We start from the raw sequence: 17,307 nt of genomic DNA, 5'->3' as shown, positions 1-17,307 counted from the left end.
TAGCCACCTAAATTTGAGGAGCACCATTCTACACTGTGATATGCCAGCATCGACACTTGTTTCAGCACTTTGCTTTTGCTTGTTTCAGCACCAGAACAAGGTTATGGTGGAAAACACTAGAAATGAAGATTTTGTCCCCAGGGATGGGAGATACAAGTTACCAAAGTAGTGGCGAGAAAAGGTACAGACAACCAGAAAGCAGTTAAAAGGGTTCCTGACTCTTCTGCCCCAAGAACAGGTCCTGCAATGATAACTGGACTCCATCCACCCCAAGAAAATGTTAGCTTGTCCAGTGATCCCACACAGTGTGGTCATGAGGACTTACTTTCCACTGTCTGATCTTCAGCCTATTCATCTGTGAAACAAGGAGACGATGCAAAACAGGTTCCATGGAGCTCTAAGGTTCTAGGAATCTAGATACAAAAACTAACAAGCTGAGTGTATACTGCAGGGAGAACAGTCATGTAACATGAGAATTTTTGCACAATTATGCAGATTACTTTGTGATCTTGGACAATCTTTATGTTAAAATGTGATTATTGCTCCATTCAAAATAACCATTTCTTTACCTTCTTTCTAACCTCTGCAAGACTTACTGTTTCTTTCTTTTCTCTCTCTTTATTATTTTATTTTTTTTTTTTGTGAGATGGAGTCTCACTCTGTCACCTAGGCTGGAGTGCAGTGGTGCAATCTTGGCTTACTGCAACCTCTGCCTCCAGGGTTTAAGCGATTCTCTTGCCTCAGCCTCATGAGTAGCTGGGACTACAGGTGTGTGCCACCACGCCTGGCTAATTTTTTTTTTTTTTTTTTTTTGTATTTTTAGTAGAGATGCAGTTTCACCATGTTGGCCAGGCTGATCTTGACCTCCTGACCTCAGGTGATCCACCTGCCTTGGCCTTCCAAAGTGTTGGGATTACAGGCGTGATCCAAGAACTTATTATTTCTTTCTACTTTACAAAAGTCAACTAGAAGGCACATGCAGATCAGAGAAGGAAGAAAAATCTATGAGAGAGTGGAAGAGAGAAAGGATGAAGAATTATAAGAAATATTTGCAGAACCACTGGATTATGAGAATTCCTAAAAATCAATGTGACACCATCTTGCTTTCCAGGGATTAATTCCTTTTGTAGCATTTCATTTCCCAATTATAAAGTAGGATTGTTCTTTATTATTGCTAGAAATGGGAACATATCTTTGTTAACTTCCCAGGCATCCCTCTATGATGTATGAGTGGCCACACACATTAACAAACAAAATGTGAAGTCCTCGTGGCTCAACAACCCTTGGGATGATATGCCATATTAGTTACCAGCCACTGTATGAGCTATTTTCCCTTACCTGTTATGCCTAAGTTTCTCTCAAAGCACTGTCTCAAACTCATCTCTGCTCTTTTATAGGAAATTTTAATTTAGGACACTTAGGCCATACTGAAGCAAGGTGACAAAATGCATAGCTACAATGTCTCGTGAATCTTGGGTTTCCATTCACCCTGGTATTCAAGAGAAATTCTTGCATCATGGAAGTTGCAGTTGGATAGGACTTTCTCAGCTGAACACTGTCATCTGCCAGAGCTTCAGGCAAGAACCCAGAACAGATGAAACCCCAGACATGACAAAATAAGCCAAGGAATACCAGGCCAAGATGTGAAAGGCCAGATGAGAACAAGCAGCGTACACGATTCTGTTGCCAACAGATCTCCCCTAACAGTGTCGTGCACCAAATTTCCACAGTGAATGTCAGGAAAAAATGGCAATTGAGGTAGGTGGTCAAAAGAGAAGCACAGTCTATGATGAAGTCACCCCAGAGAAGTCCTTTTTCCTTTTTCTCCTGAGAAATTACCAGAAGAAATTAAAATCCTTTTGAGTATTGCATTTATCTCTGCAGTAACATTATTTGTTCTTAAGGAATCTCTATCAAATTTGCATCTTGTCTAATTTAGCAGGGAATGTCACCAGGATAAGACAACTGCAAAACCCATTTGGGTGTGCCAAATGACTTCAACCGAACCTCCATGCAAACAACGTACAAGATGCTTTCTTACTAAATGCTCAAACATCAAGTTCTACATCCAGAACTGCCCCTCAACCCTCACCCTCTCGAACTCAGTAAAAAACAACCCTCTTTCTAGCTCTGCATTTCCAATGAATGCCTCTTCCTCCAGACATCCCTAGTTTTTGTTCATGATACTAGGACATTCCTAAACCGGAAATGTGAGAATCATGTGGACTGCTCGCTCCCTCCTTCATTGCCTGAGTTTAAGCAAATAATATTGATTAGTTTTCCCCAATATTTTCTGTAATCAACTATTTCATTTTTGTTTCTACAATGAGCAGTCTTGTTCATGCACCTGTTACTCTCACTTCAACCATTCAGAAAGATTCCTGAATATATATATAAAAAAAATTTTGACGCATAATAGTTATACATATTTATGTGGTACAGTATGATATTTCTATACCTGAATACATTGTGCAGAAATCAAATCAGGGTATTTAGCATATCTGTCATCTCATACAATTATCATTTCTTTGTTGGGAGAGCATTTAAAATTACCTGTTTTGAAATATATAACATTTTATAATTTTATATTATTATAACCACAGTCACCCTATTATGCAATAGAGCAACAGAACTCATCAAATCATGAGTTCATTTGATGCATATTTGAGCACCTATTGTGTGCTGGAGGCACTATGCTAGGTGTTGAGGATAGAAAGGTGAGCGCAGTAGACTTGGGGCCACTCCTCGAGGAGTTTACAAGCTGCTGGCTCTTCCCACCATGATAGATGTTACAGATTACCATCAGATTAACTTTGCTAACATGCCCTTTGAATTCTATTTTTAACCCTGTTCCAATGCCCCTACTGGTACTGAAAACAAAACAAAGCAAATCACAATAAGGTATCACCTCACCCCAGTTAAAATGGCTATTATAAAAAAGACGCAAAATAAGAAATGCTGGCACTGATTGGAGAAAGGGAACCCTTGTATACTGTTTGTGGGAATGTACATTAGCATAGCCATTACGGAAATCAGTATGGAGGTTTCTTAAAAATCTAAAAATAGAACTGCCATATGATGTAGCCATCCCACTATTGGGTAAATATGCAAAGGAATTGAAATCAATACGTCAGGACATATCTGCACTCCCATGTTCATGGCACCATTATCCACAATAGCCAAGATATGGAATCAACCTAAGCATCCATCCACAGATGAACAGATAAAGAAAATGTGGTATATATACACAATAGAATATTCTTTGGCCATAAGAAAATCAAAATCTGTCATTTTCAACAATATGGATGAACTTGGAGAACATTATATTAAGTGAAATAAGCCAGGCACAGAAAGACAGACACCATATCACCTTACTCATATGTGGAATCTAAAGAAGTTGATATGATAGAAGTAGAGAGTAGAATAGTGGTTACCAGGGAATGGGGTGGGGTGCGGATGAGAGGAGGGCACTGGGAAAGAAGGTCAATGGGTATAAAGTTACCGTTGGATACTAAGCTCTGTTGCTCTATTGCATAATAGGGTGACTGTGGTTATAATAATATAAAATTATAAAATGTTATATATTTCAAAACGGGTAATTTTAAATGCTCTCACAACAAAGAAATGATAATTGTATGAGATGACAGATATGATAAATACCCTGATTTGATTTTTGCACAATGTATTCAGGTATAGAAATATCATACTGTACCACATAAATATGTATAACTATTATGTGTCAAAATTTTTTTTATATATGGTCTCATTCTGTCACCTAGGCTGGAGTGCAGTGGTGCCATCATGGCTCACTGCAGCTTCAACTTCCTGGGCTTAAGCGATCCTCCCACCTCAGCCTCCTGAGTTGCTGGGACTACAGTTGTGTGCCACCATGCCTGGCTAATTTTGTACCTTTTTTTTTTTTTTTTTTTTTTAGAGACTTGGTTTTGCCATGTTGCCCAGGCTAGTCTTGAACTCCTGGGCTCAAGCATTCCTCCTGCCTCAGCCTCCCAAAGTGCTGGGATTACAGGCATGAGCCACTGTGCCCGGCCTTGTGTCAATTTTTTAAAAAGTAAACCACTTCTATCATTCTAAAGCTTTGCAATCTGGCTTCTATCTACTTTTCTAATTCATATTTCATTATTCTCTTAACAAACCATCTGGGTGAAACCAGTTGGCTGGGTATCCATCTCCAGACACCCTACATTCCTTGCACTTTGCTTTATTTTTGCCCTTTCTGGTTGCAGAAGGGATATTCCCTCCAATGATATTCTTTCAATTGCCATATGAAAAATGTTCTCTCTTCTCTGCACTTAATTCTTTGGTCCAGGTATATGTTACTTAATGTATTATACATACATATACACACACACACACACACATATACACACACACACATATACATACATATTTACTTTATCATGTAAGAGACATTTTGCTAAGAAAGAACACGCTTTCTCCTACTAAAATTGATTCCTACTTTTGAAGCATTTGGTTTTTTTATTTAATTAACTAATTTATTAGTTTAATTTTTAATTGACAAGGTAAAACTTTCCCATATTTATAGGGTACATTGTGATGTCTTGATGTACATATACATACACTGTGGAATGATTAAATCAAATAATTAAATATCTATCACTTCACATATTGATCTTTTTTTTGGGATGAGAACATTTAAAATCTACCTTCCTAGCAATTTTCCAGTATACATAAATTAATTATAGTCACTATGCTGTACAATAGATCTCCCAAAGTTATTCCTCCTGTCCAGTGAATCTCTGTACCTTTTGACCAACATCTCCCCACTCCCCACCGCATCCCTTGTCCAGCCCCCATGCTACTCTGCTTCTATGAGTTGGATTTTTTTAGTAGAATCTTTTGGTTCTTAAGGGCAGGGATCATCGTACCTCGTATCCCCCATAGGACCTCATATATTTCCTTGATCAAGGATGTCATTAGTAAGATACTGCCTGATATGTTCTGGCTGTGTCCCCACCCAGATCTCATCTTGAATTCCCACACATTGTGGGAGGGACCTGGTGGGAGGTAATGGAATCATAGGGGCAGGTCTTTCCCATGCTGTTCTCATGATAGTGAATAAGACTCATGAGATGTGATGGTTTTAGAAAGGGCAGTTCCCCTGCACAAGTTCTCTTGCCGGTCACCATGTAAGACATGACTTTGATCCTCATTCACCTTCTGCCATGGTTGTGAGGCCTCCCTAGCCATGTGGAACTGTGAGTCCATTAAACCTCTTTTCTTTATAAATTACTCAGTTGTGGGTATGTCTTTATTAGCAGCGTGAGAAAAGACTAATGCATTGCTATTATCAAGAGATTCATTTTAAGATTTCATTGTGGTGTCCATAAGCATCTCCATTATTAATTAGGTATGTATTTTAAAAACTTGTAAACCATACGCAGAAACCTATTACGTTGAAAGCCTAATTTGGAAATAAATTTTCTTTACTTTGGAAGGGGTGCCATGGTGCCCAATGATGAATTAGGGGCCACAAGGTGTCACTATGTCGATACTAGCCTGAGTTCCACAGGTTGGGATCTGGGTGAGGGAGGGTCTCAAATGCTATAACTGTGGTGGTAAATAGAGTTTCCACTTACTCACTGGATAATCATGTTTCCAGTATGAGTTTCTCTTTAGAATCCTTTATGGAGCTTGGCATTATTCCTTAAAGTTACACCCCCCACCCCCAGCCAGCATGACAAGCAGAGGTTTAAGGATGAATAGTCAGGCCTAATGGGGAATTTATTTTCTCTGTTGGCTCATGTCACTGCCTCAGCTTGGTTTTATATAGTGTTTTGTGAGTCTAATGTTGCTTATTTGAAAAATGAACACAATATAGGATGCTTGAGTGGTTTCAGTCCAAAAGGAAAACTGCTGTATTCGCCAGAAAGAAGGAAAAGGAAAATACATAAAAGAAACATTTACAAAACCTAATCTGAAAAGAAAGGTTTACAGGGTTTAAAACTATCTATGTATACATGGGAATAAATTTTATTAATTTATGTGTTCTTGGTAGCTTGACAATCCCAAACATCAGTGGAAGCCAATATTTAAGAAGGTATAAAAAGCAAATCAACCTTGGGCAGGCACAGAAACTCTCCAACCTGTTTTGTTTTTGTCAAAGCTCAATGGACAGCAAAATCTGAAACCCTTTAGAGGAATAAGAAAGGCTTTTTAAGTAACATGGGTGTGCTTTATACTACAAAAGTTATTAAGTAAAGATGAGAATATTGTATTTTATATAGAATGTTATTATATCTTGGAAATGCCCCTTTAAATACAGAAGAAAATGAATGGCAAAAGGTTATGGAAAAAAAGTATTCACCCAAGGGAAGAGCAACTTTTACATAGCAAATGAGGAATTCTAACTGCAAAACTGTATCTTACGTGGAAACCATTTTCTACCCCTTTGCTCTACAAACTCTGAAGATATGAATGCTTCCACAAACAGAATGAATAAATCTCCAATTCTCTATGGCGACAAATCCAGAAAACGGCAGGTTTTATCTTAAAGAAGTTCCACTACTGCACAAAAGCTCTCATGCACAAATAATGGAATTCTCAAATTGGGATAAATGTGCTTTTAAGAATTTTTATTTTGATCATTTATTTCAGGAAACACTTGTGGATCATGCAACATAGCTTTGAATTACAGAGCAGATAAGGAAAATCTAAAAGAAAAAAATTAGGGCAGGCCTTTATTAATTTTTAAAGTATGTCTTTGCTATCCTCTTATAAAGAGCCAAATAGGGTATCAAAATCTCTGGAGATCACCAGTATAATTTCTTTATCATGTTCCATTTAAAATTTAATTATGCAGTCTACCATAAGAAGAATCTGAGAAGTCTAAATAGGTCACACAGTGAGTAACTTAACAATATTCTAAAGTTTTCCTCATAAAGATCATTCCTTTGATAGTCTGCTACACATCGGAACACTATATTATAAAACAAGTGTAATTTAATTCAGTCACTATGGATTCTTATACGCATCTATAAAGAATTTTGAGAATTAATGAACACCACATTTGCGATGGAGCTGCCCGTGATAGGTGGGCAGTATTTGCATATATACTTCCTTTAAGTGATTGTTATTTTCATGTATTATAGCAAGGTCAAGGGACTTCTACATTTAATGCTTTGGGTATTCTCTTTTGAATCATCAGCAATAACTTGTAGCAAGGCAACAATCTAGGCACTGCATAATAAAACTCCAAATTAGAGGGTTATATGCCCGATGGCTTGATGCTCTCTCATCTCCACCTCAAATTTCAACTAACATGCAACTTTAATTTCCTTATAATAAGATAAACAGCAAACACTGTTTTAAGCACTTTACGGGTATCATTTCACTTACTTGTCAGAACGGCTGGCCCTATTATTACCCATTTTACAGATGAAGAAACGGAGGCAGACAGAGGTGAAGAAACTTGCACAAGGTCAAAGAACCAGTAAGTGGCTGAACTGGGATTTTTAACACAAGCCGGAGTTTGGCTCTAGATCATATGCACTGAATCACTTCGCTGGGCTGCTCCTTATAATGTAATATGGTATCTTCTCTTAGACATGAACACACCTAGGCATTGGTAAAATAATTAGCATAATCCTCTCTTTCAGTGAACTAAGATAACAGCTACCACGTATTGATTGCTGTGTGGCAGGCATTGAGCTAAATACTTTACATGGGTTATCTCCACACAGTGATACTATGAGATGGGTGTGATAATTCTTCCAATGTTATAAATGAAAAACTGAGGCAGAGATAATAACATAATAACTTAAGTCCACATGATTAAGGAATGGCAGACACAAGATTCAAGCATTTCTGAGCCCAAAGACTGATCTCGTAGCCTCCATGTTAACATGGCCTCAACAGCAACAGCCAAATTTAGGTTAATAACTTTCCAGCCAATTAGATGAATTTTTCCAGGTGCCAAAGTCTACAGAGCAGTGAGAAGAGTGAGAAGGGTGAGAGAAGGCAGAAATCATACATCTTGTCTACCCCTGGTTCTTTAGGAGAAGGCTTCCTCAATCCTTCCTCCTTCCCTTCCCAATTCAAACATTTATTCATTGATTTAAACATTTATTAATCCCTTCAAACACTTATTAATTCATTTAAACATCTATTCAGACGGTCAAACACTTATGCAAATATTTATTCGTGCCTACTATGTTCCAGGCACTGCTAGGCATTGGGGACAAACAACGAATAGTAATAGGATTTTAGTGTGTTTCCTACTTAGCGGAGAAGGTGTAAAAGTCCTCTAGTCAATTATATTATTGGATGACACAGATGCTAGGATAGGGGTTAAAACTGGGGTCTTTGGGAACCAACAGAAGGAACATAAATCTCTTCAGGGCAGAGAAGATATCAAAGAAACCTAGGATGTGTATAGAACAGTGGTCAGCAAACCTTTCTATAAAAGTAAACAGTAAATATTTTCAGTTTGGGGGCTATACCATCTCTGCCACAGCTACTCAACTGTGATGTTGTAGCACAAAAATGGTACAGACAACACATAAATAGATGTTATGGCTGTGTTCATATATATATGTGTGTGTGTATATATATATATATATTTATAAGCACAGGCCACCATCTAGATTTCGTCTGTGGGCTGTAGTTTGCAAAATCTGGATCTAGAAGAACAAGTGGTAGAGAGTTTGGTAGGGGAGAAAAAGAGCAGAGGGATGACACCGGGCTTTCAAATAGAAGGAAGAACATATGCAAAGACTAGGAGATCAGATCTCAGTTTTCTTATCTCTGAAATGGGGGCTCATATAGTCATTCAACAAACATTTATTGACTGCCAGTTCTGTTCAGGGGCCTACAAATGGAGGAATAAACCAGACAGGCAAGGGAGACATTGTTCTGGAGCTAAGGGGGAAGGGAACAGATCATATATAAATCAACAAATAAAAAACAGATGACAATAAATATGGCGATGTGATAGGAAGTGTGTTGGGGGGTTACTTAATAGGGTGGTGAAAGGAGAACTTTCTGTGGAAGTAAGTGCGGAGAAAGGCCAGTGTGTCAGAAGCAAAGTAAATGAGAAAGAAAGTAGCAGGTGATGAGGCTGCAGAGGTAGACGAAAGCAGCCCTTGGAACCAGAGTACATTGCATTGATTTTATTCTAAGCAATACGAAACTCTTACATGATTTTATGAAAAAAACAATATTTTGATGGATGACTTTTCAGAGATCATTTGGACTTCTACCTAGAGAATGAATTGCAAAAGAGGAAGTGGGAAGGACCAATTCAAAGGCCATTTAACAGTTCAGGTGGGAGTTTACGGTGGCTTGGAAAGAGACAGAGAAAGTAGACAAAGTGAAGATAAATTTTAGGCTGGGCATGGTACCTCATGCCTGTAATCCCAGCATTTTAGGAGGCCAAGGTGGGAGAGTTGCTTGAGGCCCAGAGTTTGAGACCAGCTTGGGTAACATACCAAGACTCCATCTCCACAAAAAATGTTCAAAATTAGCCCAGTGTGCTGATGTACACCTGTAGTCCCAGCTACCTGGGAGTCTGAGGCAGGAGGATCACTTGAGCCCAGGAGTTCGAGGCTGCAATGTGCTATGATCATGCCCCTGAACTTTCATCTTGGCAACAGAGTGAGACCCATTTAAAAAAAAATAAATAAATAAAGATACATTTTGGAGGTTGAGCCAACAAGTTATCTGCTAAGTCTGAGAACAGAAAAAGGTGTATTTTTTTTTTTTTTTTTAATGTCACAAGGTTCTCCTTTGAGTGTTGGGTATATGATGATAAGGTGAGCTGAGGTAGGGTTCAAGAGTTCTTTTCTGGCCACATCAAGTTTAAGTTTATGCTTCCACGTAGAGAGTCACATTAGCAGCTGGATATTCAGCTGTGAAGCTCAAGGAAGAAGTCAGGGCTGGAGATATACGAATGAGAACCATCTGCATAAAGATGATCTTTAAAATCATGGAGCTGGATGAAATCTCTCTCCACTCCTCCCCACAGGGGAACGGAGCAATGCCCAGGGCGCCCCGGGGCACCTCAACCTGCAGAGGCCAGTCAAGCTGGCAAGGAGTAACAGAAGACTGATGAAGAATGGCCAGCAAGAGAGGAGGGAAACCTGGAGGGCTTGATGTCTCTACAATGAAGAGAGCACTTCATGGAGGAGGAAGTTGTCCCTAGGTTGAATGAGGCTGAGGGACTAATTAAGATCACAGCTAAATGGCCATTGGGTTTACCCAGATGGAGAAGAAGAAGAAAAGCGCCTACCTGGCATGGATGCCATTCTTTAAGTACTTACATTCCATTCTCCCCTTACCCCGACTCCTACCTTTCTCCTTGCTGACAGAACAGGCCTCCCATTACAAAGGCTGAGAATACCGGAATCCCAATATCCCCTCCCTAAGGGATCAGGCATGGAAAAGGGATTCCTCCCCTAAAAAACAGTCCCATGGAAGAAGATGGACATGGTCCCCATGTGACGTCTGGAGTTGCTGTGAGCATGAGGTGCGCCTTATCAACATGATGAAGATGGCAGAGGGTGTACCAGGGTGCTGGCTGTAGTCCGTTTTGTGCTGTTATAACAGAATCACACAGACTGAGTAATTGACAAAGAACAGAGATTCATTTCGGAGAGTTCTGGAGGCTGGGAATTTCAAGCTCAAAACACCAACATCGGTGTGAGCCTTCTTACGGTGTCCTCACATGGCAGACAGCAGAAGAGCAAGAGAAGACAAACATTGGGTCCTCACGTGGCAGAAGAGTGAGAAAGGGAGTGAATCTGCCCCCACAAGCCCTTTTTACTGTGGCATTGATCCGCTCGTGACGTCAGAGCCCTCATGACCTCTCCACCTCCCATTCATTCTCACCTCCCCAGAGTTACATTGAGGATTAGGTTTCCAGCACGTGAATTCTGGGGGACATATTCAGACCACAGAGGCTCTGAATTCACCCTAGGCCTTCTCTGACCTCTTGAACCATAACTACAAACTCAACCTGCATTTTTAGCCTGCTATAACTACCGAGGCTTTTCAATGGATTCAACCTGAGAAAAATAATAAAGAAGGACATTGTAAGGGAAAGGTTTGTGCAGGAAAGAACTCAGTCACAAGCTATGAGTGGTAGATGCATTAGAAAAGGTGAGGAGGTAGGGGCTGGGGCAGCGAGGAAGAGAGAACACACCTCACCATCTGCAGCTGTGATCGCAGAGTCTGGGTGCTGTATGATGGTTGGGCGCTGGGAGTAGAAAGTTGGGTTGTGAAAGGTATGGAAACCAGTCACTTAGGCCAGAGGGTTTGTTTCATATTTTGAGCCAAGTAGTGAATCTGAAAGAAGAGGGTTTGGAGGGTGGCAAGGTCTGGGGACTCTGTGGGCTATCCCCTGGCCTGTACTTACCCACTCTGACCCACTCGCTCCAGTCCTGCTCAGAAGGTTGGTTCAGGATGATGTCCTTACTGCCTCTGATCAGAACTAGCCCATCTCGCTGCTGAAATCCTTTGGGTTTTGTGTTTGCTTCAGTGTTTTCCTAGTTCTCTTATGGGTTAAACACTTTCCCATAGCACTGGGATGATCGGTACCTTCTTCATGCCACTGAACCACTTCAGAGAAGGGATGGTGTCCGTCTGTTTTCTCCCACAACCAAGGTACAGCACGCACTAAGTGTATGCCAAGCTGACAACCATGCTTGGCATATACTTAGTGCGTGCTGTACCCTGGTTGAATTAACGATAGAGGATGAACTGTGTCAATACTGAATAGCACCAGGCATGGGCCCCAGGAGAGCTGGGGGAGCTGCTGCTTCCTAGGGATTATAAAGAAGACAGGAAGTGTCCATCCATCGGCTCTAGATGACTCAGTAAGAGGTTGGCCTGGAAGTACCAGCATATTTATCTCCTAATTTTCGAAAGTCTTTCAGAAAATGGCATTGTGTACTGAGGACAGTGAGAAATAGGAGGTTATGTTTCTTATCAAAGCCCTCCATGTAGAAAGGTGAGCTCTCAGAGATGATCTGAATTGTCTTTGCTTCCACCGTTTCTGCCTATTGATACCTGATCTGTCACATCCATGACTGAGAAATATTGTCAGCTGGAGAGGTAAGTCTCTTTCATCCTTTAAATGGAATCTGTTCAGTTCAAATTTTGGATAACAAAGATCTATGACTTAAGACCAGAATTTCACACGCAAAACGGCAGTATAATGGCTTTTGTCTCTGACAGTCACACAAACCAGGCATTTCCGTCTTCTTGGTAGCGGCTCTCAGACAGTAATCCTATGGTATACGCCAGTGTTCTAGGTATTGGGGGTTCCCCAATTGCTTAGCTTGAATTATGTTTCCTAACCCTCTCACAGAAGGCAAAAAAAAAAAAAAAGCTATCAAGTTACTGGATTAATATACAAGAGAAAAGTCTAAATTTTTCTTTCATAACTTCTTTAACTGTTGGCCCCTGCTTTCACTGGTTTATACTAAAATCCAGTACAAGATGACATCTGATTTATATACCGAATTATTTTAAGCTTCATTTACGAATACTTCGTGGTCCTCAAAGAACATCCTGACTTTTCGGTGTTGTGTTTAAGAATCAACACATGAATCTCTACTGCAGTACTTAAGATACTTCTCTTAAGGTCTACTATATCCCTTCATTTTCTAAACTGTTTAGTTTATGTTGAAAAACAGTGGACTCTGTTAACAAGGAATTAAAATGCTCCCTTTTTTTCAAAAACAGCAGCTCATAGTGCATGATTACAGTAAAACCTCTGTTGATATAAACCGTGTTTATATCTTTACTTTGCTATCCAAAATAAAATTTTCTCTCTTTATAGGCATTTATATTGAAACCTCATTCCATTTGAACAAGTGGGGTTTCACCATGATTTAATTAAAACACATCTACCAAAACGCAACACCCTTCATCCTAAAAACCAGATCTTGAAAAACATGATTGTAATGGGGAAAACAACTGCTCAGATTGCTAAATTGTCCTTTGCTACAAGCAAAAATAAAAGCAAGGAGTCATTTATAAAATTGAAAATGATTGTTTTCACAGTTCAAAAAATGGTTCCATACATCCCGTTTCCGGGACACTTCAACATAAAGAGATCGGCATGGATAGTACGTGTAGCCAGTTTAAATATTTGTTTTAATCCTAACAAGATCATTGGTTTTAATATTTATAATATAATTTCAATGCTTAGTGCATGTTGCTCATATAATCTAATTTTTTTCTGGTGACTTATTACTACCAGGCTTTAATTTCAGCAATGGCAAGAATTCAAAAACACGTTTAGGTTATCATTAGCAATGAAAAACAAACCTAGTGCCTGTTCAAGCACCTTGGGCACATATCTCATTTCGACTTCAAAGCATTTTTAACTACCCAGACGCAATCCACTGCTACAGCATGCGCACATTTTCACAGAATATTATCCACCAGTGGCCGGAGTGCTTTAAACTAGTACCATGTAAGGTAATTACGGTGGAAATACTCCACCCTTATGCAACCCGTGTAAATGGTCTTTCGGAACATTTCAAGACAGTCATAGCCAATGAAAACCAAACCATAAAACTGTTCTCAAATGTCACCGTCTTCCTTCCCAGCCACATATCACTAGTTAGCAGTTGCCTGAGTTGCAATTTTCCATTTTTCCTAGACGTCACAGCGTAAGCGCACTTTTATGACTAAGCGCAGAAAAAACTCGAAGTGTCATGTTCCACTAATCATTAGCCTACAAACAAACAAAATAACTACAGGTCTCTTGTTTTCCACAGCACCGAGGTATTTCGGGGCTAATTTGTACTTTCCCCGTGACAGGCTGAAGAAATCTGAAAAAAGGCTGAAAGCTGAAACAACTGATGGAATTCTACGAGACTGTACAAACAAACAAACACTAGCAAAAGAAATAATCTGGACACAAGGGGAGGATTCATCATCAAATAATTACATGATTTCATGTTAATGTGGGGAAGGGAAATACTTGTCAATGGCTATGTCTCAAACTGCCCCTGGAGAAGTCGAAAGAATACCTGAAGCTACATTAGAAGTACGATTGAGAAATCACTGATATATTACTTCTCACTCCTTTATCGCCAGGCAGTACAGTGATTGCAAATTGCAGTTAGAATGGGAATGTCGGCATGTTGTTTATTTTCAACATGACTCGACATGAGAATAACAAAAATTCCTGAAGAAAAATAAGTAGGCTCATTACCAAAATACCACCCACCAAACCTAAGAAGAGAGCAGCCTCTCCCTTGAGTAATAAACCAGCTACAAAAGATCGTTCCTGGGGAATATACGCATTGCTGCTTGGTATTCAAAATACAGCGCTACTTAATAGAATTCCGGGTGCCGACGGTGATTTCTCAGACATCTGAATAATTTTCATCTGTGTGATTACAGCACGGAGTGGGTCTCTTCTGACAACATAGAGGTGGTCGCTTCTTAGCTGCTCTACAAAAGTTTGGAAGTCATTCCTCGTTCCATTATTTCAGGATTAACTTCCTCAGCCCAAACGTGGGTAGACACACAACAATCTCTCTGCCCACACATGGTGGGATGCTCAGGTCTTCGGGGTGGACTTTTTCCAGAGTGAAATCACAAAGACAAACAAATTCAGCGGGGAGACACAGACCAGAACACTCGGACAGTTTTAACCCTGAAAACTGGCACATGATGGAAATGTTTCTTTGGGACGTTATCCAAAGAATGAAGACATACAGTAATTTAAATATTTGGATCACAGTAAACAGTTTTTTTTTGGCAATATTAATCTTGATCCTATAAGCAAAGATTTTCTTTACATAAAAAAAGCAACCAAATGTGCTTATCTCCGGTAACAGATGGCAACAATTTGTACTTTCCCCTGTTCTCCAGTGCTGTTCATGACAACATTGTGCTCACTCTGCTTCTCCTGTTCTTGAGATTCTCTTGATTTCTACTTCCAACAGTTTCTAGGCAATATCCTAGGACATATTAATACATTCACGCATGATTATCGAGTACCTTCAAAAACTAAGGCACGAGCCAGGCGCGGGGGCTCACGCCTCTAATCCCATCCACGCTTAGGTAGAATGTCTAAGACTCCCTGAGGCCCCAGTCCCACACACTGCTCTGAATCCACACACCCCTTTCCTGCTTCCATCCTTGTTCAGATAGAAGCCTGGGCTCTCCTCTCAAGCTGATCCCGTCTGTGCCCTGGATCCCGTGCCCTCTTGCCTTCTCAGGGACTCCGTCCTCTTCCCCTCTATCCTGATGTCTTCTGCACATTTAGATGAGTAAATTTCTCCTCTCTTTTAGAAACATCTGACATGGCCAGGCACGGTGGCTCACACCTGTAATCCCAGCACGTTGGGAGGCCGAGACAGGTGGATCACCTGAGGTCAGGAGTTCGAGACCAGCTGGCCAACATGGTGAAACCCCATCTCTACTAAAAATACAAAAATTAGCTGGGCATAGTGGTGCACGCCTGTAATCCCAGCTACTCAGGAGGCTGAGGCAGGAGAATCGCTTGAACCCAGGGGCGGAGGTTGCAGTGAGCCGAGATCGTGCCACTGCACTCCAGCCTGGGTGACAGAAGGAGACTCCAGCTAAAACAAACAAAAACAAACAAAAAACAAACAAAAAACAAACACCTGGCCAGGCACAGTGGTTCATGCCTGTAATCCCAGCATTTTTGGAGGCCTAGACGGGTGGATCACCTGAGGTCAGGAATTTGAGACCAGCCTGGCCAACATGGCAAAACTCTTGTCTCTACTAAAAATACAAAAATTAGCTGGGCATGGTGGCAGTCTCCTGTAATCCCAGCTACCCAGAAGGCTGAGGCAGGAGAATCGCTTGAACCTGGGAGGTGGAAGTTGCAGTGAGTTGAGACTGCACCGCTGCACTCCAGCCTGGGTGAAAGAGTGAGATTCTGTCTCAAAAAATAACAACAACAACAACAACAACAACAACAACAAAACAAAGGCACAATCCTTGGTGCTCAGGAGAGATTCTAGATATATTCAATGCCCAGTAAAATACCTCTTAAATTATTGCCCCTTCCTCCCTCCCTTTCTTCCTAACTTTCTTCCTCCCTCCCCAGTCTTCCCTCCCCCATCCCCTCTCCCTCCCTTCCTCTGTTCCTTCTTCCTTCCTTTCTTCCTGCCTCCCCAGTCTTAGCCCCATCTCTTCTCCTTTCCTCCCTTCCTCCTTCCTTCCTTCTTTTCTCCATTTCTCCCTCCCTTCCATTAAACGCTGGTAATCATCCTTGATGGCTAGTTATTTAGAGCTTGCATTCTGTTAATCATGTCTTATTTAATATACTGACATAAATATCAAAAACATATAAAACACATTGATAAATTACATATAAAGCACATTGATCAATTACATATTAATTTCTTTCTACGATATAATATTACTAAGTATTTATTTTGATGACAATGAGAATTCCACTGCACTTATACTATCAATACTATGATGTGAGCTTTTCAGGGGAAGCTCAGGATTCTTTCATAAATCTCTAAGTCCCTGAACACAGTAAGAATACTGAATATATTGAAGAAAAAACCAATCCAATATGTTTTTCGATTGCCAATTCCCGTGAACATAATAAAGGAAGCAGCATGTTTATGATTTCTATGGCTTCTCTAGCTCATATATACATCTCCACATATACCATATGACTTCAAAGGAATGTGAATAATCTAAGTCATTTATGAACATGAGCCTCATTACTTCCTGGTTACATCATGTATATGTGACGCATGCATAATTTTTGGCATTTACATAGTGATGTATGCGGTATCAAAATCTGACATGAGGAAGACAAAATGAGAAGACCTCTTACAGAAGACATGGCACAGTACTTCTCTTTGTGGATATAAGAAATCGGGCATAGAATAAGCAAAGCCAGCGTGCTCACCTTGGTAGACTCCCAGCTAACTCTGTGGCCGTCTCTCTGCAGGAAGGAGAAAAAGAAGATAAGTATGATTAAGTTTATTTTGGTGAATTATGAAAATGTATTTAATCACATAATAAGTATTATGGTATCAGGTATAAAGAAGATACCGTACATGCAGGTGGTTAGAAAGTTAAAATTGATTAATTGCATTTCTGATTAATTCCCATTGATCATTCCAATGGTTACTTTCAACGGAAATTTTATACACGTGCAAAATGTCTGCCTCTACTTTCTGGTGGTTGAATACAATGAAGTTCAAAACATTAAAATGTAAAAATGTACAACATCCAGAAGGATAATAGAAAGAGAAACAAATCCCAAACCACCTTGTAGACATTTACATGTTAAACGAAGCACCAATGATCTTT

At 40.0% G+C, this 17,307-nt stretch overlaps 1 protein-coding gene across 5 annotated transcripts in view; it reads right to left on the bottom strand.

Annotated features, from left to right (window-relative positions):
- The window catches only part of CELF2 (CUGBP Elav-like family member 2), an 872,927-nt gene that overhangs the window by 404,500 nt on the left and 451,120 nt on the right, over positions 1-17,307 (bottom strand). For all 5 annotated transcript variants that reach the window (XM_063709875.1, XM_055352300.2, XM_055352297.2 and 2 more), the window contains one exon: positions 16,901-16,936. Coding sequence is in view for 4 of the 5 variants with exons in the window: in XM_055352300.2 (XP_055208275.1) it covers positions 16,901-16,936 (36 nt within the window). In the remaining variant the exon portion in view is untranslated. The remainder of the gene's footprint in view (positions 1-16,900; positions 16,937-17,307) is intronic.

Source organism: Gorilla gorilla, chromosome 8, assembly GCF_029281585.2.
Source record: "Gorilla gorilla gorilla isolate KB3781 chromosome 8, NHGRI_mGorGor1-v2.1_pri, whole genome shotgun sequence".
In the NCBI taxonomy this organism is placed as follows: Eukaryota; Metazoa; Chordata; class Mammalia; order Primates; family Hominidae; genus Gorilla; species Gorilla gorilla.
The sequence above is the reverse complement of the archived record's forward strand: the minus strand, read 5'-3'. Positions and strand labels throughout refer to the sequence as shown.